This window comes from Rhinolophus sinicus, chromosome 2 (assembly GCF_057876585.1).
Source record: "Rhinolophus sinicus isolate RSI-liver-muscle chromosome 2, RSI-T2T, whole genome shotgun sequence".
Classification (NCBI taxonomy): Eukaryota; Metazoa; Chordata; class Mammalia; order Chiroptera; family Rhinolophidae; genus Rhinolophus; species Rhinolophus sinicus.
In genome coordinates, this window is record NC_142502.1 from 86,553,369 (window position 1) to 86,580,564 (window position 27,196).

At 34.0% G+C, this 27,196-nt stretch overlaps 1 protein-coding gene across 26 annotated transcripts in view; it reads right to left on the reverse strand.

Moving 5' to 3' along the window:
• Window positions 1-27,196, reverse strand: part of MLIP (muscular LMNA interacting protein) — a 245,332-nt gene that overhangs the window by 75,443 nt on the left and 142,693 nt on the right. For 22 of the 26 annotated variants that reach the window (XM_074333093.2, XM_074333104.2, XM_074333103.2 and 19 more), the window contains 4 exons: window positions 20,094-20,165; window positions 6,299-6,364; window positions 6,132-6,215; window positions 5,965-6,024 (listed from right to left, as the gene is read on the reverse strand). In XM_074333093.2, the coding sequence (XP_074189194.2) occupies window positions 5,965-6,024; window positions 6,132-6,215; window positions 6,299-6,364; window positions 20,094-20,165 (282 nt within the window). The remainder of the gene's footprint in view (window positions 1-5,964; window positions 6,025-6,131; window positions 6,216-6,298; window positions 6,365-20,093; window positions 20,166-27,196) is intronic. The other 4 variants (XM_074333098.2, XM_019734756.3, XM_019734757.3 and 1 more) reach the window with 3 other exon arrangements.

Below are 27,196 nucleotides of genomic sequence, written 5' to 3' on the forward strand. Positions count from 1 at the left end.
CACCAGTGGAATGAATATAAAGAGAAATGAGAAGTCCAAGCACTGAACCTTAGAACACTTCAAATTTAATAGTTTGGAAAAAGAGGATGTAACAGAAAAGGAGATTAAACAATAATAATGACAAATGAGGTAGGAGAAAAACTGAGAGAGCATGGTGTCCTGGAAGACAGTAGAAGAATGCATAGCAAAGAGGAGGGAGTAATCAACTGTCTTCAATTTTGTTGATATGTCAGCTCAGATCAGCTAAAGCTGAGTTTATAACGATGGAGAAGACTTCTGGAAACTTAGGAAAAGTGGTTTGGGCAGCACAGTGGGGACTAAAGCCTAAATGGAAGAGATTTAAGAGGGAATGGGGAAAAGTATGGAAATATTCAGATTGTACAATATCATTAATGTATATTTTAAATTCATAAAACAATACTATATATTGTCAAAATAAAAAAATGAAAAATGTAAAAAAAATAAAAGAGGGCATGGGAGAAGAATTGAAACCAAATTTCTTTTTCAAACATTCTCCATGATACTGTCCCTCTTTAATCTCAGTTAATAATCTTAAATTTTTCTTCACTGCAAGGTATTAGTTATGAAATAACTGAAGATATTTATTATAAAAATCTTCAATTTCCCACTATCAACCTACTAACATACTTGTGTTTTTACATCATTTCCTCTATTCTTTTGTCCTGTTAAAATGGAGGACATTTCCATCTTCTTATCAAAGGATACCTATGTGAATTGGGCTCTAGTCTCTGTGCCCTTTGGAAAGACTTTCATCCTTCAGGATCTCCCTTTCTTGTATAAACAGTACCTCCCACTCTCCCATTAGCATACCAATTTGCTCTTGTCCTTTTCAGCTTTAAAAAGCATACAAAAAATTTTTTCTTGCCCCCATTTCTGACCCAATTTCCTTCTGCCTTTCACAGCTCAACATTCCAAAGTAGTAACTGTGTGTGTGTTTTGTGTGTTGTGATGTGTGTGTGTATGTGTGTGTGTGTGTCTGTTTGACATGCTTTCCCACTCACAACACTTATCAATGTCAGAGGAGAGCAAAACAGTAGTATGAGGGAGGAGAATTTAAGGATGGTGAAAAGAAGTATCTGTGAGGATAATATCATGATGGTCCTTCAGCCTGGCTGAGAAGAAGGGAACAGTTAACAATAGGTTTGGACTTCAGACCAGTTCTGATGTGTCCCTTTCCTGATCCCTTCCATAGTGATGACAACTGAGACAGCTAGAAAAGAGGAATATGGAGTGCCATAAGCAGAGATGCTGGGAGGCAAAGGCGAGGGACAGTATCACTGGAGTGGGGAAGAAGTGGCAAGTAGGAAATGATTGACATTATGGAGTTTCTATATTCTGAGACATGCTTCTCCTGCTAAAAACAAAACAAAACAAAAAGCACAATTGGCAGATCCTAGGAACTAATCTTCAGTATCTGCCAACCCAGACATCAAGTATACATGCAGACCAGAGAACTTTGAGTTTGGAAAACTAATAGGACATCTGAAAAATATAAATACTGTAAAAGAAAACAATCATTTAGCCATTCCCCTTATAGGTATTTACCCAAGAGAAAATGAAGCACATGATCATACAAAGATTTGTTTGCAAATGTTCTCAGCAATTCTATTAGTAAAAGCCCCAAGTTAGAAATAACCAAATTGTCTATCAACTGGTAAATAGTTAACATATGGTACAACCATACAATGAAATGCTATTCAGCAATAAAAAGAAATGAACTATTGATATATTTAAAAATATGAATGAATTTCAATTGCCTTCTACTAAGTATAAAAAGTCACTCAAAGACTACATACTATATAATTCTATTAATATGATATTTTTGAAAAGGGAAAATTATAGGGACAAAGAAAAAAATCACTGGTTGTCCAGCCCTTGGGTTGGAGGGAGAGATATACTACAAAGAAGCACAAGGGAATATTTTTCATTGGATGAATGTGTTTCATATCTTGCGTCCCATGGTGATTACACAACTATATCCTTTGTCAAAACTCATAGAATTTTACACTACATGGGTGAATTTTACAGTGGGTAAATTATGTTTCAGTAAACCTGACTTAAAGAAAAAAACACTAAATAAGCTAAAATAAAGAACTTAACATAGTCTTTGAAGAACAGAACAGACACTGAAAAATTCTTGAATTAGAATATCAAATCAAGGAATCCTCTTAAAATTAGGAAGCAATAAATAGAGAAAAGATATAAAGATTAAGAGATATAAAATACAGAAGCAAAATTGGAAAAAAACAGTACTGTATTATGAGTCCTAGCAGGAAAAAAATCATTTAAAAATATAATAACTAAAAATTATCCTGAATGTAAGGGGAAGAAGAAATTGAAGACTTCAGATGAAAGGTCAAAGAGAGTACCGATTCAGATACATAAGAGAAAAAGAAATGCACACCTAGACACATTATAGGAAAAATTAGTAACATCATAGATAAAGATAAATACTAAAAGATGACAGTACCACTCTGTAAATGATCACTCTATAGCAGAGGAATAAATATCATGCTGCCAAAATACTTCACCAGTTTGTTGTTGAGGGGAAAAAAACAAACAGACAAAAAAAAAAAAAAAAACAACTAGGGAGGAAAACGTGTTGTGTTGAAGAAAGAAGATCTATAATTTTATGTTTGGCAAAACTGTAATTTAAATGAATGGGCAAAATAAAGATATTTTCAGGGACATAGGCTACAGAATCAATAAAAAGAGACCTTATTGAATACAATTTTCAGCAAGATTCCAACAAGAAAAAGAATAAATCTAGGATAAAGCTATGAATTTGTGAGAAATAGTGATCTAAATAAAGAATAAGTATCTAAATAAGGAAGATATTAAGAAAAACATAGCCATAAAGTTGGGGTATAAAAGTCCAAAAAAAATGCTAATAAATTATGTTTCTGTTGAAAAGCACTATAGTACTTACCTAATTTTTGGGAAAAAGTATTTGCAAGCTTTAAAATTGATAGAGAAATAAACATAATTATTCTCTTCAATAATTTATGTGTAACTACAAAAAGTAAGAAAAATACAAAGTAAAATTTTCAAAATTTTCAAACCAGTGATTGTCAAAACATCCAAAGGAAAGCAGGAAAGGCAAAAAAAGAAAACATTTTAAGTAGAAAATATAAAATAAGATAGCAGAAACTACTAATAGAACAAGAATTACAATAATTATAAATGGCTTAAGGTCCCAGATAAACAGAATCCCAGATTGAATATAAAAGTGACAGCCAGAAATATGCTGTCCTGAAGAAAATTAGACAATGGGGTACAAAAATATAAAAAAATTAAAAGGAACAGAAATTAAAGACAAAAGGAATATTAAAAAGTAATAAAAATGAACAAAACATGAATTAAAAATTACATATATTACTTACAGAAGGTCACTATTTTCATTCTAGACTAAAAACATAGGCTTGGGTTCAAAAGGAATATATATGCCAATAAAGGCTATAAAAATCAAAAAGGTGAGCAGGAACAACACACAAGCAATAGCAATAGACACGTCAAAATATACACGTCAAATCTAATAAACACTTCTCTCGCCTTATCTTTCTGTTCCTCTTGGCAGCAATCACTGCGATTATATTCTCGTCAACACTCTCCTCTTGTAGCTTCCCTGATGCCATACTGTTCTGATTTTCCTCTTACTACATGGATGCTTCTTTCTCCTTTGCCTCCACCTCCTTTATTGGACCTGCAATGTTTTGTTCCTTGGAGCTCTATACGGGGTGCTCACAACATCCATGTGCTGATTGCCCCAGATCTCTCCCGTGAGCTCCAAATGCATGGGTTTCAACCCTCCTTGACACACACCTCAAACTCATCCTGACCAAAATGAACATAATCCTCTTTCCTCAACCACACTGTGCCTCCGTCACAGTCATCTATGCTCAAGGCAGAGTCCTGGAGCTCATTCATGATTCCTCTTTCCTTCACTGCTCACATCCAAACCCACAGCAAACCTGAAATCTCTCTCAGATCCCTTACTTCTCTCTAACTCTGACCCCACTTATCCAGGCCAACTTCACTGACTGCCTGTCTGACCTCAGTAGCCTCCTCACAACATCCATTGTGATCTTTTCCAGTGGTTTCATATTATTCCCCTGATATTTATGTCTTCCCATTTACCCTGGTGTGTAAGTATCTTCATGGTCCCTAAGCCAACTTCTCAACCTCATTTTACACACTTCACTCCTGGCTCACTCTCCTGCGACCACAGTGGCTTCATCTTCATACACACTAAGTTCTTTCCTGCCTCAGGAAATTTTCACATGCCTACTCCTCTGGCTGAAAGCTACTGCCCCTGATCTATGGTTGGCTTCTGTCCATCTTTGGTCTCAGCTCTAATTCTAGTTTCTGATTACTACATCCAAAGTATGCCCCTTACGTTACTTTGCCTTGTTCACCATTACTGCTTCCGAGTTCCAGGCTTATAGTAAGCACTTAATAAATATTTGTTGAATGAAATAATTGCCTTAAAATTAGTGGCCTATAATGTTTTTTAAATACTATAAGCATTAAATATTCGTCACATCAATAGTAAAGATAAGTATTTGCATACTACTATTTAAGATCTATTCCTATTATATTTAATACAGGGTATTTTTAATATGTGCAACAAATAAAGTAAGAAAAAAATATATTTTAAAACTTACATAGTATTTTTTGACAAAGCAAACAACGTTTTGTATTTTTATATTAAAAGACTTAAAGAATATACAATAACATAAACACAAAAGCTACAATTATTCATGGATAGGTCCTCTCTAATATATAGATAGATAGATAGATAGATAGATAGATAGATAGATAGATAGATATTTATATATCTAGATAGATAGATAGATAGATAGATAGATAGATAGATAGATAGATAGATAGATGTAGATATCTCTCTCTATCTATATCTATATATATATATAGATATAGATAGAGAGAGAGAGAGAGAGAGAGAGAGAGAGAGTTAATGGTTACTGAGTTTCTGTGTCATTATTAATGAATATTCATCTCTAATGTTCCAACTGAACATTAGGATAACTCTTCTAATTGTAAGCAATCTGTACGTTTAAAAACTACTCATACACACAGTGTTTAATTTTTAAAAAGAACATGCAAAAAAGTGTTTATACTAATTCCAAGAAAGAAAGTAAAGCTGACAAAGAAAACCTAACAATTTTTAATAAAGGAAAAATCACAACCATTTTGAAATTTTGATAAATAGATCTGCAGTAAGTATTCAAAATAATAATTTGGAGAAATGTAGCATTTTACCCCAACAATGAAAATGGCTACATTATAAGGAGAACATGTTTACATATTTAAATACAACAATGAATGCTTTAGTAGTACCCTAACAATCTAAAATATCTAGGTTTCTGTCCCTGTGAGTAAAAAATCAATGAAATAGAGGCCATCAGTCAAAAGAAAAAAAGTTCCAGAAATAATATCTGTGTTAAAGCTCTTAGACTAATGCTACTTTAGTCTACTTCATTTTCTTTTTCTATGATTCTAAGAATTACATAATTACTGAAGATATGGTTTGAGGTAAGACTAGGCCACAAATTCTACATGCAGTTAGTACCATAGAGCTTCTGAAAATGCCAACATATCACCTAATAATATGTTGGCTTTGGGGGTGTTTTGAACTTGGTCCATGGTTAAAAATAGATTTTGCAACCCTGTATACACATATCTATATATGCATATGTAAACAAATTGAAACAAATGTCAATAATACCCACACTACTTGGAATAGAATCTGGTATTTTACATTCTTACTATTCAATTTTTAAAACACTGCTTACTAACAAAAAATGCTGGTTGCTATCCACTAAGTTCATTTCCTAATTCATTATCGGGCTTTGATCTGCAGCTTAGAAATCATTAATCTAGTAACTCTTACAGTTCAGTAAATTGTATTAAATATATACATACTTTGAGAGTGTCAGAACCCAATAATGTCTGCAGGGATCTTGAAGGAGAAGTAGAAGAATGCTGGAAAATAAAAAAAGATAAGCCAGTGAGGCATCGTACTCAGGTAGAGAGAAATAGAAAGAAGCGAAGCAAATGTTTGAATTGCACACTCTAGTCTAAGGCATTACCATAGACAAGGATTCCTGTAAGACCTTATCAATGGTAGCACAGAGCTCTTCAGTTTGCTGCCTGAGCTGTGCAGGGTAACACAACTGGAAGAAGTGAAACCAGGTACTGAGTTAGCAATGAGTTTTGGGATTGCATTTCACAAGTAGGGGTAATATGAAGTCATTACCTCCAGAGGTGGGTCTAATGTGTTGTCCTTGGAGACACTTTCATTCTTGGCTGGTTCATCTAGTGCCTAGTGGTAAACGAAATAGTTGTCATGTGAGGCTTTTAGTCAAATGTAAACGTAGTGCAAAAGTCTCTTCAAAGAAATTCTTGTAGATCTCAATATTGTTTTTATAAAAAAATATCTTTTCCATCACCATATATTTGATCCCTTTTACCCTCAAACTGACTCTGGTTGGTGAACACACAATGTGATATATAGATGATGTATTACAGAATTGTACACCTGAAACCTATGTAACTTTACTAACCATTGCCACCTCAATAAACTTTAACCCCCCCCCAAAAAAAAAATCTTTGAATAATTTGATGAGCTATTCTCAGAGGGAGGCATTTTCCACATTTGTTTAGTTACTCTTGTGGAATCAAAATTTCTATTATAAAATGTTGCAATAAAGAAAGGAGGATATGCTTTTAAACATACAAACTAGAGCCTGGACATCTTACACACCCCGATGAGCCTTGTTCTATTCCAAAACAGTCACCTTGAGAAGCTACACACAGAAATAACAATGATGTAACCATTTCTCAAAAATCTACAAAAACTATTCTTGAGGAAATGCTTCAGGGCCAGTTTACGAGAAACATTACACACAATTAAAAAAAAAAAAAAAAAACTCGTCTCATTTCTAATAATTTATATCCAAAAAGTCTTGGCTACCTTACTCATGAGACTGGATTTCAAATGACAGTTAACTATTTTCATACTAAAACATACTTTTTATTTATTGTGATACATTTCAGATGCATGGAAAGAATAAGATAACGCTCCTGTTTACTGTATTCACTCCACTGAGAATCTGAGGTAAAATATCACAAACTAATAGAAGCCAGTGTATATTCCTCCCTACTTGCTTCTTCTCCTCCTCATGAGAGTTAATCATTCTCATTCATTTTTTTGTTTATCATTACATTATACCTTTAATTTTTTTCATCATATTAATATATGTACATATCACTAGATACTATAAGGTTGTTTTGTGCAATTCTTAGAATTTTGTGTAAGTATAATGCATGCTTTCAGAACTTGCTATTTCAGTTTTTTGTTGTTTTTTTAACCACTTTATCGAAGCACAACTGACATACAAAAACCTGTACCTATTTAACATATACAACATTATGAGTTTGGAAATAAGTATATACCCATAAAACAATCTCCACAATCTATGCCATGAACATATCCATCACCTCCAAGTTTCTTTCTGCCCTTATTAATTTTTTCCCTGTATTTGTTCAATTATTTCACCTCCATATAGTATTCCATTGTATGTATGCATGTTCCACAACAAAATGGATACTTTCTTCTGTTGCTTAATATTTAAGGTATCCCCAATTTTCACTACTACAAACTGTAACAACTATCATCCATGTACACATTTCTTTATAAACACACTTGTAGCTTTAAGACTACAGGAGCTGTATAATAGAGTAATAATGGAGTCAACTTTAACTTTATCAGATATTATCAAACTGGTCTTTAAAACAATTGCACAATTTTACACTCATAATAGCAATGAATGAAAGTTTCTGTTTTCAGACTTTAAAAAAATGTTAACATCCTGATGTACACGAAATATCTCACTTTGGTTTTAGATTGCATTTCCCTGATAATGTTGGGCGTCTTTCATATGTTTAGTACCCTCTTCTTCATTGACACCATTTCATTTATCATTTGCATAGATGTGAGCTGTTCTGAATTCTACTTTATTCTACGTGTCAATAACATATTTTCATAACATAGATTCATAGTAAGCCTTTTCATCTAATGAAGCAGTTAGATTTTGTTCTTCAAAAATCCCTTGTCTAATTCTTGGCCATTTCCTCTTTTACTCTAATTATACAATACATTTGTCAAGTTCCACAAAAATTTTGTTAGTATTTTAATAGGAATTGCAGTGAATTTATACATTCAAATATGAGTAAAATTGACTTCTTAATCTGAGTACATTATAGTTCTTTATTTTTTTGAAATCTTCCAATACTTCCAACAGTTTTTTTTATTGTTTTATTTTTTTTCTGAAAAGTTCTTGTATCTATTTGGTTACATAATTCTCAGTTATTTTATTTAGGGGATTACAAGTATAAATTGTCCATTTTAAAAAATCATCGTCTGTTTATTGATGTTATATATCAATTGTGTCCTCTATCCAGTGAACTTGATAAATTGCCTTAATTATAAGTAATTTTATAGATGTTCTTGAATTTCCTATGTCAAAAATTATATCAAAATAAATATAATTTTATTTTTTCTTTTCCCATTCTTGGCTGTGTTTCCTTTCTTTCTTTAACTGCATAACTACATCAGTAAAGTGTTAAATAGAAGACCAAGTATCTTTATCTCATAACTGGTGGTAAAAGAAATGCCTCTATATTTCACCACTAAATCTGATTTTGGCTACAAGTTTGGGTAAATACCCTTTAAAAAAAATCATTTCTTTTCCCAGTTTGTTAAGAGTTTTTATCATGAATTTGTGCTGAATCTTTATCAAATATATTTTCTAAGTGTATATCAATTTTATACCATATGAGGTATCTCTATCTGTATTATATAATCATATATTTTTAGTTTGAATTTAGTTATATGATAAATTATACTAACCAATTGCTCTAATATTAAATCAACCTTGCATTTCTGGAATACATTCAATTTAATCGTGATGTTGATAAATACAGTCCAAATGTTGACTTCATTTGCTAATGTTTTTTAAGAATTTTCGCATTTATGCTTTTAAATGAGATTGTTTTTTATTTTACTTTAATTCTTTGTTGGTTTTGATATCGAGCTTATTTTACCTTCATAAAATGAGTTATGAAGAGTTATCTTCCTTCCTATCTTCTTTAAAAGTTTGTGTAAAATTAAATCTCTTCCTTGAAAAATCTGTAAAATCATCTGAGCCTGATGCAATTACTATAGAAAGGTTTTTTTAAAAAACTTCTAATTCACTTTTTAAAATGGTTTTAGGTATTATTCAGCCATTGTTTTACTTGAGTCAGGTTTGATAAGTCATTATTTTCTAGGAATTGGTATCTTTTGTCTAAGTTTTCAACTTCTTGCATGGAGGATTTCACAATATTGTCTATTAACTTTTTAATATCTACTTTATATGTAGTTATATCTCCTTCATCATCCCTTTTATTTGTTTAAATTTCCAAAACTCTTTTTTTTTCAGCTTTTTGGAAGAATAATTGACAAACAACATTGTAATATATTTAGTGTATAACATGATGATTTGATGCATGTATACATTATAAAAGGATTCCCACCATTGAGTTAATTAATACATTCATTGCCTTACATATTTACCCTTGGGGGCAGGAGATGTGAGAAGTTTGCTAAGAGACTCACTCTCTTAGCAAATTTAAATTATACAATGCAGTACTATCAACTATAGCCACTATTATTATATATTATCCCCTCAGAGCTTAATCATTTTATAACTGAAATGTTGTAGCCCTTTACCAGTACCTCCTTATTTCCCCTAACCCCCAGCTCCTGGAAACCACCATTCTACTGCTTGTTTTTATAAGTTCACCTTTTTTATTCTATGTATAAGTGGTACCGTGTAGTATTTGTCTTTCTCTGTCTAGAATATTTCATTTGGCATAATGCCCTTCAGTTTCATCCATGTTGTCAAAAATGGTAGGATTTTCTTCTTTTTAAGAATGAATAATATTCCACTCTGTATATTTTCTTATCCATTCATCTATTGATGGACACCTAAGCTGTTTCCATTCCTTAGCTATTGTGAATAGTACTGCAATGAGCACAGGTATCTAGTGATGATAAACTTCTTCAGTTTTTGCTTGTCCGTAAACTTCATCTCTCCTTCAATTCTGAAGGACAACCTTGCCAGGTAAAGTATTCTTGTTTTGCAGGGTTTTGTTTTCTTTTTTCTTTTTTCTTTCAGCACTTTGAATAGACATCACATTCCATTCTGATTTCCAAAGTTTCTGCTGAAAAATACGCTGATTATTTCATGGGAGTGCACTTTACATAACAAGTTGCTTTCTCTTGCTGCTTTTAAGATTCTCTTTGTCTTTAACTCTTGACAACTTAATTATAATGGTCTCGGAGTAAGTCTCTTTTAGTTAATCTTATTTGGTATTCTGGGCATATTGGATCTGGATATCTGTTTCTTTCTCCAGATTAGGACAATTTTCAACCATTATTTCTTTGAAAAGCTTTTTGTTCCTTTCTCTCTCGCTCTTCTCCTGGGATCCCTATAATGTGTACATTATATTGCTGTACGTGATGGTGTCCAATAAGTCCCTTACCTATCTTTACTCTTTATTATTCTTTTTTTCTTTTTCTCTTCTGATTGGATGAATTCTATTGACCTGTCTTGGGGGTGCGGGAGGTGTCACTGGTCCTTTCTTACACTGATCTATTCTGCAGTTGAATCTCTCTGTTAAATTTTTCAGTTCTATCCTTGTATGCTTCGGCTCTGATTTCTGTTAGGTATTTTACATTTTCTATCTCTCGTTTGAAATTCTTCCTTTGTTCATACATTTTGCTCTCCTGAACTCAGTGAGCATCTTTATGACTGCTACTTTCAATTCCCTATTGGGTATATCTCTTATCTCTATTTCATTAAGATTAGTTTCTGGCAATTTATCTTATTCTTTTCCTTGGAACATATTCTCTTATTTCTTATTTTCCTTCACTCTCTATATTAGTTTCTGTGCGTTAGATAAAACGGCCACTTCCGCCAGTCTTAACAGATTAGTCTTGTATAGAAGATGAACCTCATCACTTATCTCAGCCTGAGTTCTTGGTTGTCTCTCAAACCTTTGGGATTGCCCAAGCCACCATCTTTGTCCTGTGTTGCTCCTGGTAGTTGACAGTGTGCCTGACCCATCAGTGTACAAAAGCGGAAGATCACATTCAGCACACAGAAGCAGACTAATTTTCGTACTTCTAATAGAGCCTGTGATATAACAGATCCGGAAGAATCAGCCTTCATCAACAGTACCATATCCAGATGCTATAACTGTCATTTTGGTATGGGATATACCCCTAAGAATTCAGAAAACAGACATCTAAATGATAAGGTTTTACCATCCCTTTGTTTCAATAATTCACTGAGGAAAATACTATCTAGATGTTTGTTTTTTTCAAAATCCACTTCTCTGCATTAAATAACAAAATATAAAAGACTGACTGTGATAACCTAATAGAAACACTTGAGATTGCCTCTTTCTTACCATAAATAAAAGTCTCTCTATTGCTTTCCTCCTTCAGCTTCTACATTTATGATCAATCATGAGTAATGGATAACAGCAAACAGAAAATTTCATAAAGATAACTCCTAGCTGGTATGCAGACAGTTTAATTTTTTTCTGACATGGTGTTTTAGTCACCTTCTATTTACCCTGTTGGTGAGGGGGGAGGGGTTTCCACCCTACCATTATGAGGATGGCCGAATACACGAGACCTGACACTGGGTAGATGAAATCAACAACAGTTTATTAGTTACATATATTCCAAGGGAAGAGAATGCTGCATACCACTCAAGGCCACACAATAGTGTACTCAGGAATAGAGTGACTAACCAGGAGTGGTGGGAGGCAAGCTTTGCAGTATCAAGAGGGTAAGGTGTCCCCTGTTTCTGCAGAAGGATGTGATTCACTTTTCTAAATAAGCAAGAACTGTACCGGTCAGTGTGATAAGGAAGTTTAGGAGAACTTGCAGTTAGGCCATTTGAGGCCCTCCCAATTTCACGAGCTTTTAGGTTCTATGCCCCACATGGCTTCTAATTACCATGATAATTATGGAGGAGAAAAAAATTCAGAAATTAATGACCAAATCTAAATACAAACTCCTTAGGAAAGTTGGGTCTAGCCCGTCTCATCTTTCCCCAAATACCTATTATCCACTGCTCGTTTGCATGCTTCTCTTTAACCACAAAGAACTACCTGAGTTCTTTGAACTTATGGCGACCTTTCAACTACATGTCATTAACTCTAAGCAGATTATCCAACCTACACTTTCAGCTCACTTAGAAAATTCCTATCCATCATGAATACCCTAATCAAACTCCTTTATAATGTATTATTATTATTACTGCAGCTGCTGTTATTATTATTATTATTATTATTATTAATTATTTCTTTTTTTTTTGGTCTTCACACCAGGCAAAGTCTGTCACTTCCTCCTTGGGGCACCATATCACTTTGCACATTTCTCAAATATATTGCATTATAATTACTTTTCAACTGTACCTTTACCATACTGGACCATTTGTCCTATTACAATTGGGAAAATATGATATTTATCTTTGTAGCCACAAGATAGAGCACATGATATGTGTTCAGTAAAGATCTTTAGGCTGGATTAGAAGGGTAAATTGACAAATAAATGAAGTTAAATAAATAAAGAATCATAGAAATAATATGATGTTAATACTTTTCAGCAAAATGCCCTAGAGAAGTAGTTTACACTCTTTGAATATTTTAAATAACAAATAATTTATTTTTTCATATTTTAGTTAAATTTGTTTACCATCAAAGATCTGAACATGTGATCAGGGTTAATGTAATAAGAGAATATTTTTTTAGCCAAAACCAAATAAGGTTCATATCCTGGTTACTCTGTGAGGACTTATTTACAGGCAAACACAACTTTTATTATGCTATTTAAAATACTGAAATTTTTTCAAAGAATGAAAAAAAAAAAAAAACTATCCACTCAGAACCCTTGGAAAATTAAGGAATATAACTGGTATTAGCTCAGAAATGCTGAAACTTTGAGATGGAGACAATACTCAGAATGCATTAAAATTTGGAAGGGGGATTATTTTGAGTTTAAATAGCCTTGAAATTTAGTAGAATTGATTTTTTTTATTGAGGACTTATTTATCAAACATATCATCTTGATCCACTCCTTCTAGCATTCATAAAAGTAGCTATTTTTCTTTGTATTACAAATATGTATTAGAAGAAAATATATTAAATCTCCATTAATAGGAAATCTGACCATAGATTGCTCTTTCACATCTTGCCAGCAGCATTGTATTGATGTTTCTTTATATTTATTCTTTTGAATGAAGTTCTCTCAGAATAGTCACCAATAAAAGATTTTTATTAAAAACATATTTTCTACCAAACTGGACTATAGCCAAGTGAGACATAAATGGGACATGCTTTGAATCTTAATTTTAAATATTCTTATCTAACATAAGTTATCAGAAATATTCTCATTAAAAGTCGTAATATTTTGCTTGGAACAGCCAACTTTAGGGCCCAGTTTTGAAAGACAGATGTAGTAAATCTGACTTTTAAAAAAAAAAAAAAATAGTTTTTGGGCCCAGCACTACATTATAATTAAAGCTAGGAACTATGAGCAAGCATTGTGAATCAAAGTCCTTATGGGAATGCCTGCCAATAGAATTGCAGTAAGTGTTCCCCTACCAAAAGGAGCATCTCTGATGGAATTGCAAACAATTTTTAGTCAGATACATTGAATCAGTCTAACCTACTCTCTTTGCAAATACAATTAAGTTCTAAAAAGCTGAAGATAGAATGCATCAGTTTCACTCTAAATAGAGGTAGAAACTTAACTTCATTCAAAGGAAGAATAATCTAAAAGAGCTTGTAAACTTTTTGTGATGCCTAGACTATCTAATTGGATTGGATTTCAAAAATTTCATGAGTTACTATATTTTAGTAAGGATCAAATGAACCCCCACCCCCACCCTAAAAAATGATTCATGCTAAACGCAAGTGCTCCTCTACTTTGTTAATCTACCCAGCTATTTGGTAGAATAAATCCTCTGAGGGCTAAAAAAACTTTTGCTTGATACACAAGGTCAGACAATGAAGTTCGTGAACTCATTCTAGAAAAAGTGCTCCATATGTCATTGCTGAATATCATTATGGTCACCTTCGAAGTACTCCCCTTGGGAAGCTATGCACTGATGCCAGCACCTAGTCCATCCTTCAAAGCAACTTTGGAACTCTTTTTCTGGAATGGCCATCAGAGCTGTCATCATATTACCCTTGATGTCCCGAATGCCATCAAAATGTCTTCCTTTCAACATTTCCTTTATCTTCAGGTAAAGAAAGAAGTCATTGGGGGCCAGATCAGGTGAGGAGGGAGGATGTTCCAATATAGTTATTTGATTACTGGCTAAAAACTCCCCCACAAACAGTGCTGTGTGAGCTGGTCATGATGCAAGAGCCATGAATTGTTGACGAAAAGTTCAGGTCGTCTAACTTTTTCACACAGCCTTTTCAGTACTTCCAAATAGTAAACTTGGTTAACTGTCCAGTTGGTACAAATTCATAATGAATAATCCCTCTGATATCAAAAATGGTTAGCAACATCATTGCAACAAGTTTGCAAACTTACTTGTCAGACCTCATATAGTTATTAACACAAAACTATTTGTAGGAATGAAGATATTCTTCGCAAAATAAATCTCACTTTGATTATCTAGTTGGAGATTCAGGTCTGAATAGCACTCAGGTCTCAAGAAGGGTGAAAGTGTACACTGTAAGCCAAAAGGCTTGCAGATATATAAAGGTACAGCTTCTTTCAAGACCTAGGAATGTTTATTATTAAATTATTTTCATATTATTGGTTTAAATTTTTCAAAACTTGAGGACATTTACTTGGCTATTCTAAGCCCAAGATCCTTGAAGGGTCAAATGTCTTCCTCCCATACAGAAGGGTGGGAAGTTTTGCAAACCATTACAGCCAGTTTCAAACCCATTCATTAAGGATCCATGGCAGGAGAATCCATACTTTGCCTTCATTTAATTAAAGATAGTAGACGGATAGTCCTTATTCCCAGCCAGCACCTCTTTCACTGTAAGTCATCTCATCTTTTAGTAGCTCAAGGAATTGGGCTGGTTTGTAACTCCTCACTCACTGAAGTCTTCTCAGAGCTAAGTCATTTCCAATTCCCATTAATTGTTCGTCATTTAAAAAAAAAACCTTTTGTTCCTCGAATTAAATGAGAATTTAAACATATTTTAACAAGTAATGAAAAAAATGCTGCTGACAGGGATCCAAAATCATCATACCTTGCTCATTATTTCACTTTAGCTAGTTGATATCATTGTTGCATGGTGAGAGGGAAAAGGTTAGGGGACAGTCCTATCCCATTTGAGGTCCAATTCAGCAACTTACTAGCCCTGAGGCTTTGGGTTATCTACTTGGTATCATCAAAATCTTCACAGAGTGGTGAGAATAGTAAAGCATTTAGCTCAGTGTCTGATACACTATAGCATTCAATTTGGCAGCCATTTTGAATGTACTCTAATTGTTAAAAGGTGCCAAGACTAAAACCGACTTAGTTCCCTAATAGCAGAAGGTCCTTTATATATTTTCCATGGAAGCAGAATTGATGCGCCTGATTCTACTCTAAAAGAAGATTCTTAATTGTCATCATCCCAATCGTCATACACTAGACCCCTTTAGTTTTATCATCCTATGAACAAATAGTTGTCCTAAAATCCATGGAATAAAATTGTAAATTTTAGAGACTACCCCACTGCACACTGAATTAATTCATTCAACAAACATTTAGAAAAAATCTACTATATTCTTTCAAATAGTTCATGGTAAAGAAAAAAGAAAAGCAACCAATATGCTTGATTAAATATGGTTTGGTAAGTGTTTTAAAAGAGATATGTACATAGTAGACAATTGCCTAATGAGAACCAATTAGTATAGATTTGGGTCCTGGCACTTCTCCACTGCCGTAGAAATTGGGAACATTCACTATTTATACTGATCTAAATTAAGAGATGTTTCTCTAGTATTGGCCATATGCTAAGTTAGCAACCAGATTTTGTTAAATTTTTGAGACGTGCAGACATCTTAAAATAGTCTCGCTAAAAGACATATGTTTAATCAGATTAGAGTTTACCAACTCATGTCTTAAAAAAACTAAACTGTCAACTTAGAATAAATTGATTTGACAGCTGACTAGATATCTCAAATCTTTGTTTCTATTTTTATAGTATGGTCTTCAAAATGGCTGTTCTTTATCATCCTTTTTACCTAAAAAAAATAATTTTTATCTCATAACTTTTATTTAAATAATTAATCTTGTAATTTATATAAACTATTTATAAAATTGAATTCCTCTAGAATTTTCTCTTTCAAACACACATCGCTTATGAATTAAATCTATCTTGAAAATGCCATTTGTTGGAAAATACTACAAATCCTAGCCTTGATTTTATCCTGAGGAATACTTGTGAGGAAGGGAGCACAGAATCCAAATTACTTCCAAGACAAAATTTATAATTTCATGAAAAAATATTAAACACTTGTGAGACAATAAAGACATCATTACATGATTTCATGGAAATATTCCTTCATCTTTCCTGAATACAAGAGCACAATAAATAAAATGAACCATTTATTTAGAATATTAATATATACACTTCTGTTTAATTTTAACTTTTTATCTATTGCTATCAGACTCAGATGACAAGAAGAAAAAGTAGTCAATAAGAGAGACACTTGTAACATCTGTAAAGGAGAGTATCATGCATAAAGACTAAGTAATAATCTCCATATCAAAATTATTTTCTCTACAGAGCTCGGTATGTTGTTGAACATATTGAAATAAGGTCCACGAACACTCACAAATACAAGTTAAACTGATTACTTTGTTCCCGCTTTATAATCACCTGTATTTCATCCTCATCTCAATCTTGGAGAAGATGATTATTGGCATGAGATTAAGCCAAAGAACCCGATGCAAACATGTTAAAATGTGATGTCTTACATTTATCTCTTCCTGTAAAGCTTGAGTTAAGACTTAAGCTAAAAATACTTCCCTTCTAAATATACATAGGGGGGAAAAAAAGATAGAATACTAAAGAAGCTATAAATTTAAGTTTTGATGAAGAAAATAAATGATAGAAGTACCAGAAATCTCGTATCGCCTGCCAATAAAATGTACTCTTGAAAATTATGTGCTTCATCTAGGGGTGATTACATTTGAAAGCAATCCAGTGATTCAATGATAGCTTAATGTCTCATTGCAAAGGATGCCTGTATTTCAATTTGGAGAAAATCTTGCTTTTAAAAATAGTATTAGTTTTTTAAATGAATCTGGTTCTTCACTAATTATACTATATGCTATAAAACAGAATGTTGTATAAAATGTCAATCTGACTGGAGCAGAGAATTAATTGTTGAATTAAAACTTGAATGAAAAAGTATGTTAGTTCTATCTTCAAGGCATTCTACATCATAAACCCTAACAGATTATTATAAAGAGAACCACAGCATCACCCTGCCCCTTAATTGTGGTGTTCTATGTGATATTAAAGGGATCTCAGGAAAGTTTCTGTGATTCAAAATATTCCAAAATGTTAATTCTTCCCAAAATAGATGAGTTTATGATGATTATAGTCTTAATTTTCCCACTCAATTCAGAAATAAGTTCTTTTGATTTCAATAGCATAGAATGAGTTCTATTGTATAAACAGATGGGTAAAAAGCTCTAAATTACCATATTTAGTTTTTAAAAACTACAATCATGAAAGAGGCAGCATAATATCATTCAAGAAATTTAGTGAAAATGGAAATAAACTCATCAAATCCTGGAATAAGACTTTCACTATTTAAAAATTCTTACAAAGTAGTTTCTCACTGAAGAATACATAACATGAGAAAGCCAGCAAAAAAAAAAAAAAAAAAAGAAAGAAAAGTGTACAGATAGATAGGTAGATAGATAGATAGATGGAGTTATGCAAAGGCTCTAAAGCAAAAACAAACATCTCATACCTTGTGACCTTTGAACAATTCAAATATTTATGGTCCAAAGACATTTTATCTTAACCAAGAGACACCCACATTATTGTTTGTATAATAATCAATCCTCCCGAGAATAATATGATTTTTAAATTAGGCACCATTTATAATTTTTGTTGTACTAAAACTAAAAATAACAAATTTCATTAAAAGTATGTTTTATTCACAATCAAAAACACAAAACCTCTCCCATATGAATGTGTATTAAATTAAATATGCAGTGATACCACCCTACACATTTATGAAATGGGTCTGTAATGAAATTGGAAAGTAAACTAATGATTCTTCATTTTTAATGACTAACTAATAGTTTACAATCTCTAAAATCCATTTAATTGGGAGAGAGCTGGTAGACAGAGATTCTGGAACCAGTAATGACATCCAGCTTTCTCTTTCCAAAGTCTTTCAAGAAAAATTAACTGCTAGTTTTTCTAACTGTAAAATGAATGGAGTGATACCTCCCACGCACGGGAGAACACGCTAGGTTAGGTGAGCTAAGTATAATGAAGGACGCCATGGCACAACAGGCCCCTCCCTATTTGCCTCTTTTGCCTGGCTGCTGAAGGGGGAGAGTTTCTCTCAGTTCTGTGAAGGCAGACACCTGTGACCCGATTTCAGAAATCTCCATCTCAAATGGGCAGAAGGTCTGTGGTGAGGGAACACTGCTATTATGACTCAACATAGTGATAGGCATTTAGGATAAGGAGCAATTGGTGAAAATGTCACTTCTTGCACCCTCCAAAAGCCTACTGAAATCAGTCTTACAGGCTCCTCTCTCTTTTAATGAGCTATAAAAGGTAGAAATTCAGAAGAGAAGCTAGAGAAGAAGCTGCAGATCTCCCTGCAGCCCAGTGACCCCTTCTCCCCCTAGTTCAAAGCATTCAGATATATAGAACGTAGATTATGGACTACATGTGGATAATTTGCAATTAGGTATTAGTGATATATGATATAAGAAATGCTGCCCAATATGTTACTTAGCATTTTCCACTAACAATTCCCACTTTTTAGTCATGAGATCATACAAAGGTTTTATTCCTCAGATCACGCTAAAAATAACAAAAATGTACATTCAGAAACCAGTGGTCAAAATACCTTCTGGTTGGCACACATTAACATTTGATAAATGATAATAACACTACTTGAAACACTGATCACATGGAAAAAAGTAGGCTTAATGCACTAAGAGACAAATTGCCTAAATACATATCATAAAAATAGCATATGAAATGAATAATTTCATAGACTTGGTAATTGATTTCATTTCAATTCTTATATGACCCTCCATTTGGCCTTCATTTGAGCAACTGTAATGCGCTTATTGAATAAGAGGCTTTAATTTAATTTACCTACTGATGCAGAATCCTGTCATTTTATAATTAATGACTCTTAAGAACAAAGCAAAAATGCCCTGGAGCCACACAAATGCAGTTGGGTCATTGAAAGTGATCTCAGTCCTCCCTCCCATTCCGGGCAGTAGGGTCAGTGGGAGGCGAGGATGGATAGAGGTTTAGCCCATGATGGCACCTAAGGGGCTAAGCTGAATACTCAACTAACGTGTTTCCCCCTTATGGAAGCAAGTATGAATCACCAAGTCTTAACCAAGGTGGCCAGTTGCCCATGTCACCCCATTTTACCTCTACTCTTTTGACCAATGTAAATAAAGGTGGAAGTTCTTGAATATAACCATTGAAAATTCCAAAAGACAGGGACCTATCCAAATCTGAATCAAGGGCAACTTGACTTTGGACTGGACAACTCTAGGCTCATATCTAGTGTTAAATCAATGATGTCTTCAACTCTATTCACCAAGATGCTTTTATTATTTAATACATCATCCTAAACGAAAAGCAGCATTTTATTTTAGTACAGGCACAACTTTAAAACAAAAATTTTAGAAAACGTAACAAAAATGACATGACAATCATAGAATTCACTCTGCTTTTGAGCCAACACTGACCTTCTGTTCCAAAAGAAATATGTTTGTAGGGATTGCTGCAAAAGCCTTGTAGCTTGACTTGGTCTTGTATTGCTAGAACAAGTAACCAGAAAGCAAGAGTGGAGGTGAAAAGGGGAAAGAATAGGACATAATTTTAGACTAGTTTTACCAGGTTAAATGACAAGTTATCAAATGAAGAAAAGAGTTATTATGCTTCACCAACTTGTTTTTAACAGAAAAATTAGCTCACCATGTTAATATTTTATTCGAATGAGAAGCAGAGAAACAACACAGTAAAATATCAGCCTAGGGATTATAGGTAATTACATGATATATAGTTTCAGAACTTAAAAATATCAATTTCTACAAAGCTATATATAAATGTCTCATTAGCAGCATTCCCTCACAGGAGTACTATTCTGTACCTGTGGGGGGAGGTTGCTTGATTCTCAGAGGAAAGTGGTTCTTCTTTATAGTGCCATAATTAACAAACATTACGCTGATTAATTATATTGAACTCTTGATACATTCTCTTACATCATTCATAAAAACAAAGATCAGAATACATAAAACTCAGTAGTGATGTTAATAAGCAACATACAGACGGTACCAAAAAATGTAAACACATTTTAAGAAAGGAAAAAAACGATTAAAATTGTAATACTCAATATATACCAATAACAAAAGATGAATACAAGTCATGTTTGACTTCTGCAATTAAGAGGTGCTCAAAGTGGTTACCATCAGAGTCCAGACACTTCTAATTACAGCAAACCACTGCTTGAGCATAGATTACATCTCTTAAAATGTGTGTACATTTTTTTGGCACCCCCCGGTAATTTGAATAGAAGTAATTTCATCAATTTAACTCCAAAATGGAAAAGATAGAAAGCTCTTAAATTCATTTTTTAAACCTTATCATTGTCTGCACTTTCTAATATAGTATGGTTAATAAAGTAAAGGATAAAATGGCCTGAGTTTTAAGTAAAACTCAGAGTAATGTAGTTTAGTTCTGTATAGCATCTGGGAGAGAGAGTTGAGCATAAGGAAGTTGTACAAATCAGGATAACATGCATCATCAAAAGCCCAGTTTTGATATTGCTCTGGGTCCCAAGCTGCATAATTAACTTCAAGGCTCCTATCACTTCAGAAGCCGCTGTCTTAGGAAGTTTCCCTAGGAGCGCGGCATCAGGGAGAAATTGGCACACGGTTGCAAGTTGTCTCAGTCCCTAAAAGACCAAAGGGTCTCCAGAACGGAGATATGGTAATCCAATCAAACAAAACCTTGAGTTTCGTGGATATAATTTAAGTAACCTTCATTAAATCGGTGTGTGGAAAGTAAGAGGCTGGCACATTCATTTTCCTTAGAAAGAAATGGAAGTAGAAATTTAAACGCCAGTCCTGGAGGAACAAAGCCGCAGGTCCCTTCAAGCCTTAAGTCTCTATACTGACCCTGTACTGCTGTGGTCCGTCTCCAGACAACAACGTAGTTGGATAAGCATATTTGGACTGAAAATGAAACGCCATGTCTTACAGGCGAGTAAGAGCTGACATTTGTACTAGGAAAAGTATATACATTGCTTCATTTAATTTTACAGAAGCCCCATAATGAAAGAGTCATCAGGACCAGGAGATATGACGAGATCAGGTGTAGTCTTGTCTAAGACTAAACAGCCCAGAAAGAGTAGAAACAGTTTTGGCACTCAGGCTTGCTTGGAGCCAGTATCGATACTTTCGCTATAAGATAATATTTTCTCCCAAAGAATATCTAAACAGACAAATAATACAAAATAAGATACATCATTCATACTCTATGATGGTTTTAGGATATTTAATTGTAATAACAGTTTTAATAATAACAACAATAACTAACAATCATATGAGCCAGGTACCATTCTAAAAGTTCTAAATGTGTATTATCTCATTTAATGATCACAACAAGCCTATTAGGTAGATACAATACTATATCCATTTTACATACTGAAACTAAAGTGCAGAGATGTTAAATCACTTATCTTAAGGTCACTAGCTAGTAATTCAGCTGGTATTTGGAAGTAGGCACTCCAGCTCAACAGTGCATTTGTCTACCATATGCCCTTGCCTGTTATTTCGGGACATTTATAATGTTTGTTCTCCTATCTTTAACCACCTTAAAGATTATAGTTGGAGAAGCCTGTACAGGTATCTTGTTATTGCACATATGTCACAGAGTCTTAGAATCAGAAGTGATACTGAAGGTCATCTGAAGTGTCCCCCCCATCCAAGACACAAATCTCTCTGATTGTCTGTTCAGCCACCACATGAACACTTGCTTACCTCCTAAGGCAGCACGTTCAGTTCTCATTGTTTGAACTGGTACAAAATTCTTCCTGATATTGAGCCAAAATATGCTCCCTGCTAACTTACTCCATTGGTCCTATTTCTACCCCTTTCAAGTCATGATGCATGCTATGCTAACAGCTCTTCTGCATGGTCCTTATACTGCTGTTTCCACCAACACCCCCTTACTGATCTTCAAGTGAACTCTCCTCATTTCCCTCTGTCAATATTCCTTTAAATTTTGAAAAGATGTGAGTTTAACTAGGTGTATTTTTAACACGAAGTAGACTATAATCATCACCTCCATGATATTGACAATAAAGCAATTAATACACTGAAGATAATAATCATCGGAATTTTCTCCTTGGTTTTTGTGGTGAGTTTAGAACATAGAGGAGAATGAAGCTGGAGGTATTTCATATTGTTGGACCACACTGACTATGCTATCACCTAAAATCTCTAATCCTTTCATTTCTTTAACATTTGTTACTGAAATTAAACTGTATCCTGTACTTATGTTTTCCATTCTCTAGATCCCAAAATAGTACTTTAGGCATTATCTCTATGCAATTTCATCTACTAGATTGGGTTTGTCATTGTAAACTATGAAGATAAGAGTTTTTATGTTATTTCACGAACCATTTTGTTTGGCATGTCAGTTTTATCTTCATTCAAGTCATATACTAGGGATAGGGAGCTATTGCCTACTGCGTTCTGCCAACCTGGTAGACATCAATCTACACTGTAAATATACGTGGATACAGCAGTTGAACTAATGGATTCATTCAACAAAATATTATTGAGCATCTACTTTGTGACATGCATCGCTGTAAGTATTGGAGATTCAGAAGTAAACAAAACATACAACGCCTTTCCTCTCTAGAGCTTATGTCCTAATGAATGGAGACAAATTATAAACAAGTAAGAAAGCAAAAGAAAAGTCATAGAGAGACAAATAATACGCAGAAAATTGAAATACGGTGATGGAACAGAGAGTGACCTTGAGAATGCTTTGGATTGGGCAGTTGGAGCAAATGTGAGTGCACAGAAACATGTCATTACACTTCACATATCTCCTTGTTCATGATATCGTGAAAGATATCACAGAAACTAGAAATTAGAAGGCATTCAATAAATGTCTGTTGTATGAAGAAGCTGTCTGATTTTCAGTTATAACTATTTTTTTTTTAAGTGGAACATATGGCTCGCTTCTTTGGTTCTGGTAAATCTCTTATTTCCCATCATTTACAATAGTTTTGCAACAGAACTAGAAATTTCATCTGGTTTGAGGCACAATCTTTCTAGGCTGGGAAATAGGAACTCATTTAGAGCAAACAGGTGATCTTTCTCAAGCCTAATCTATTTTAGGCTTCATGCGTCTTTAAGACATATACAGCCTTTTATTTTTCGTCTGAAAATTATTCTTGTTGCACCATAAGAGATATGTTTTGGGGTCACTATATTTCCTCTGTGTTCTCTTAACAATACTCTAATTTGAAACATATTTCTTCAGCATTCCAAGTCTCCCAGGTGTTAAACCAAATTCATTGGTTTTCTTTTCTTTGTTTAAAATTACAAATCACCCTAGTCAAGGTAGTTATAACTTGAATAATAGACTGCAGTATCACAGGCTGGAATCACCATCAGCTAATCATAGAAGGTTGAGCTGACCAGCCTTACCCTAAATCTAGCAAAAATTTCAATGATACTTATTGTATCTCTTCAATTTGTAATCTGTGCTTTCAGTCAATATTCAATAAATATGTCTTAAATATCTATTACATGACAGGTGCAGGGCAAAGTTTTGGATAAGAAAGAGAAATGGAATTTTTGTACATAAGTTTATCAGTTAATCCTATTTATAGGCAATGCTAGATATCGTAACATAAATCCTGGACGTGAAGGTGGGATAGCAAGAACACATCGTTCCCCTTCAGAAAATTTCCCACTACTGTCCTATCCCCTGTTGCTAATGCCTAAGATTCTATCACAGGCTTTATTAATAAAGACCCATGAGACCTTACAGTGAACTGTATTAGTTGCCTTGAGAATCAGGGTTTTGAGCTCACAGGTACACTTTAACGGTGGAACATCAGACTACATAGACAAAAAGAGAGAATCCCGATGAAGAGTATCCCTATCACAATGGTTAATTTCTCCTTCCAGAAGCATCCATGAGCAAAGATGATAGCATTACTTTAAACAAACATTCACTGCTCCTCAGTGACCATATCTGCACTGCCTGAGTCAGAATCTCCCTGAGATGAAAGTTCAACCCAAGTCCTGATCCAATTGACAGAAGTAGATTGCCCAGACACCTCCCTTACATCTAGACTATTGGCAGAGCATAATCTCTATAATGATCCTGATAATTGAAGTGGTGGGGGAAACGGAAGAATACAAAAAATGGCTATAGACCGTGGCCTGGCAGAGAAGAGTATAGCAGTAGCTACCAAGAAAACTTCCGGACTCTCTTCCTAGGACCCCTTTCCATGGCTGATTTCTCTTTTGGTATTTCTAGCACTCAAAATGTATGGTATTTATTTCATTGTATTACAATATTTTGCCATCCCTATTAGCCTGATATGTCTTTTAAAGGAGAGATTTTATATCATTTCCAACACGTCATACTAACCTGGCAAAGAATAGATGTTCAGCAAATATTTGTTGACTTAAATTGAAGTATTTAATTGAAAATTACAATACAATTCAGAGGACATAAAAAAAAATTTAGTTCCTCAGCTACTGTTCAAGTCTTAGCCAAGGCTGGCTGCCTAGAAGCTCTTCGACCTCCCAAGCATGCCCTGAAGGCATTTTCAATATGTTAAGTTTCTAAAGTCATCTTCTTTCAATGCTATAAACATTCAAGATTTGAACTCATGACCTTGAATCAGTTTTTGTTTTTCTTTTTAAAAGTCTCTTATTTGAGTTCAACTGTATAAATCCCTCTCAATTAAAATGCAAACACTCCCCAAGGGATTAAAAAAAAAAAAAAAGATGCTTTATTCAATCACTGATACTTTAGTGTAAGTCATCGTTAAGATCAATTCAGAAAAGCTTAACTAGAGAGAAGAATCAAAGAGAATGGGACACAGCATTAGTACAGAGATGGAAGTGACAGATAGCAGGGATGGGAAAATCAAGAAAAACCTAAAGTCCCCAGAAAAGCACCAAGAACTTTGTGGAAGGGGGAGAATAAAAGACAGTGGGAGAAAAAAAAGGAAGGAGATATTTATGTCTAGTTTTACCTGTTTGACCATTTTACATTTGGCTGGCTTTAATGATTGCTGAATGTTTGCTAGTCTACCTACAAAATATATACAAAAATATTACCTTCTCCTTCACTTCTATAACCTCACCAGAGCCACCATCACTTCCCTTGATTGTTGCAATAGCCTTAAGGTGGCCTTACTTCCCCCTCTCACCCTCTCATAGTTTGTTCTAAACACAGCAGCCAGATAGATAAGGTTGGGTCAATTATCTATTCAAAACCCTCCCATGGCTTCCAGTCTTACTCAAATTAAAAATCAAAGACTTAGAAGTGGCCTAGAAGACCTCATAGGACCCAGCTTCCAGTTATATGTCCCTCTGACAACCTCAACTTCCCCTCACTCACTGCACTCTTGCTACACTGGCTGCCCTATCTGTTCTTTGTAACTGCCAATCATTCTCTGACCTCAAGGATTTTTCCTGACTATACTCATTTACTTGTGTGTCACCTTCTGAAAGAAGATGACTGCCGGTGTAATCTGTGACACCATTCCTTACCCTGCCATACTTTTATCCATGTCACATATGACTTTCCAACACATGAGAAAAATGTACTTATTTGATCAGGGAATTGGTGATTGTTTCTCTTCCACCACAAAATACGAACTTTCTGTAAACAGGCATTTTTGCAGTTTTATTTGTTGCAATATCCTTATGACTTTGAAAAGTGCCTTGCACATAAATAAGCACTCAATGCATATTTATTGCTTGAATGATTTGTTGAACACAGATTAACTATTTTATTATAGCTCACAGAGGTACAGTCAATATTGCTGATTTTCCAAATTGCACATAGATCAGCAGAAATGGAGAAAGTTACGCAAAGACTGTTGCCACCAAGTTTCCAGTGTGATAGATATATTTGGAGATGTTTTGAGGCCTTACAGCAATTGGAGTTTATTAACAAAACACCAGCTATAAAACTTCAAGAAATATCAAAAAGCTCCCAACTAAGTCCTTAAACACGTTATGCGTCTAAACAACTTTAAGGCCAGAACAGACATGCCACTGGAACCCCTAAAGTTAGAAAGGAGGTTTAAACCATCTTTGGTGAGTGGCAAAACATATGAGGTTTTGATGTAATGGCCACCCCAAATTCCTATATGGAACACCATGAAAACTTACGAGGAGACAATTTAAACTGTTTCATGAATGAAAGCAAAATATATTGGAATCCAAATACAACTCCATGGATTAATTTTTGATGTTCAGGCTTTCTCAAAGGGAAAAAGTATCTCAGGCAACATAGATGTTGATCAAAGAGTAACCTGAGCAGCATTCAGGGAGCTATCCATCCTGTGTAGGGCCATGATCATAATGTGAAATAATATTTCTAGCTCCATTTGAAATTAAAATATATCAAACTAATGCAAACGGATTCAGAACCTTAAGATTTGATCTATGAAAAAAAAAACCCTTAGCATACTTTATATCTGAATTTAGCTCAGCATACTCTAGCTGTTCCATTTTATTTTAATATCAAAGGCCAGCAGGGCTCAGACTTTGAACTAACATCCTTCAAGCACTCATGTTTT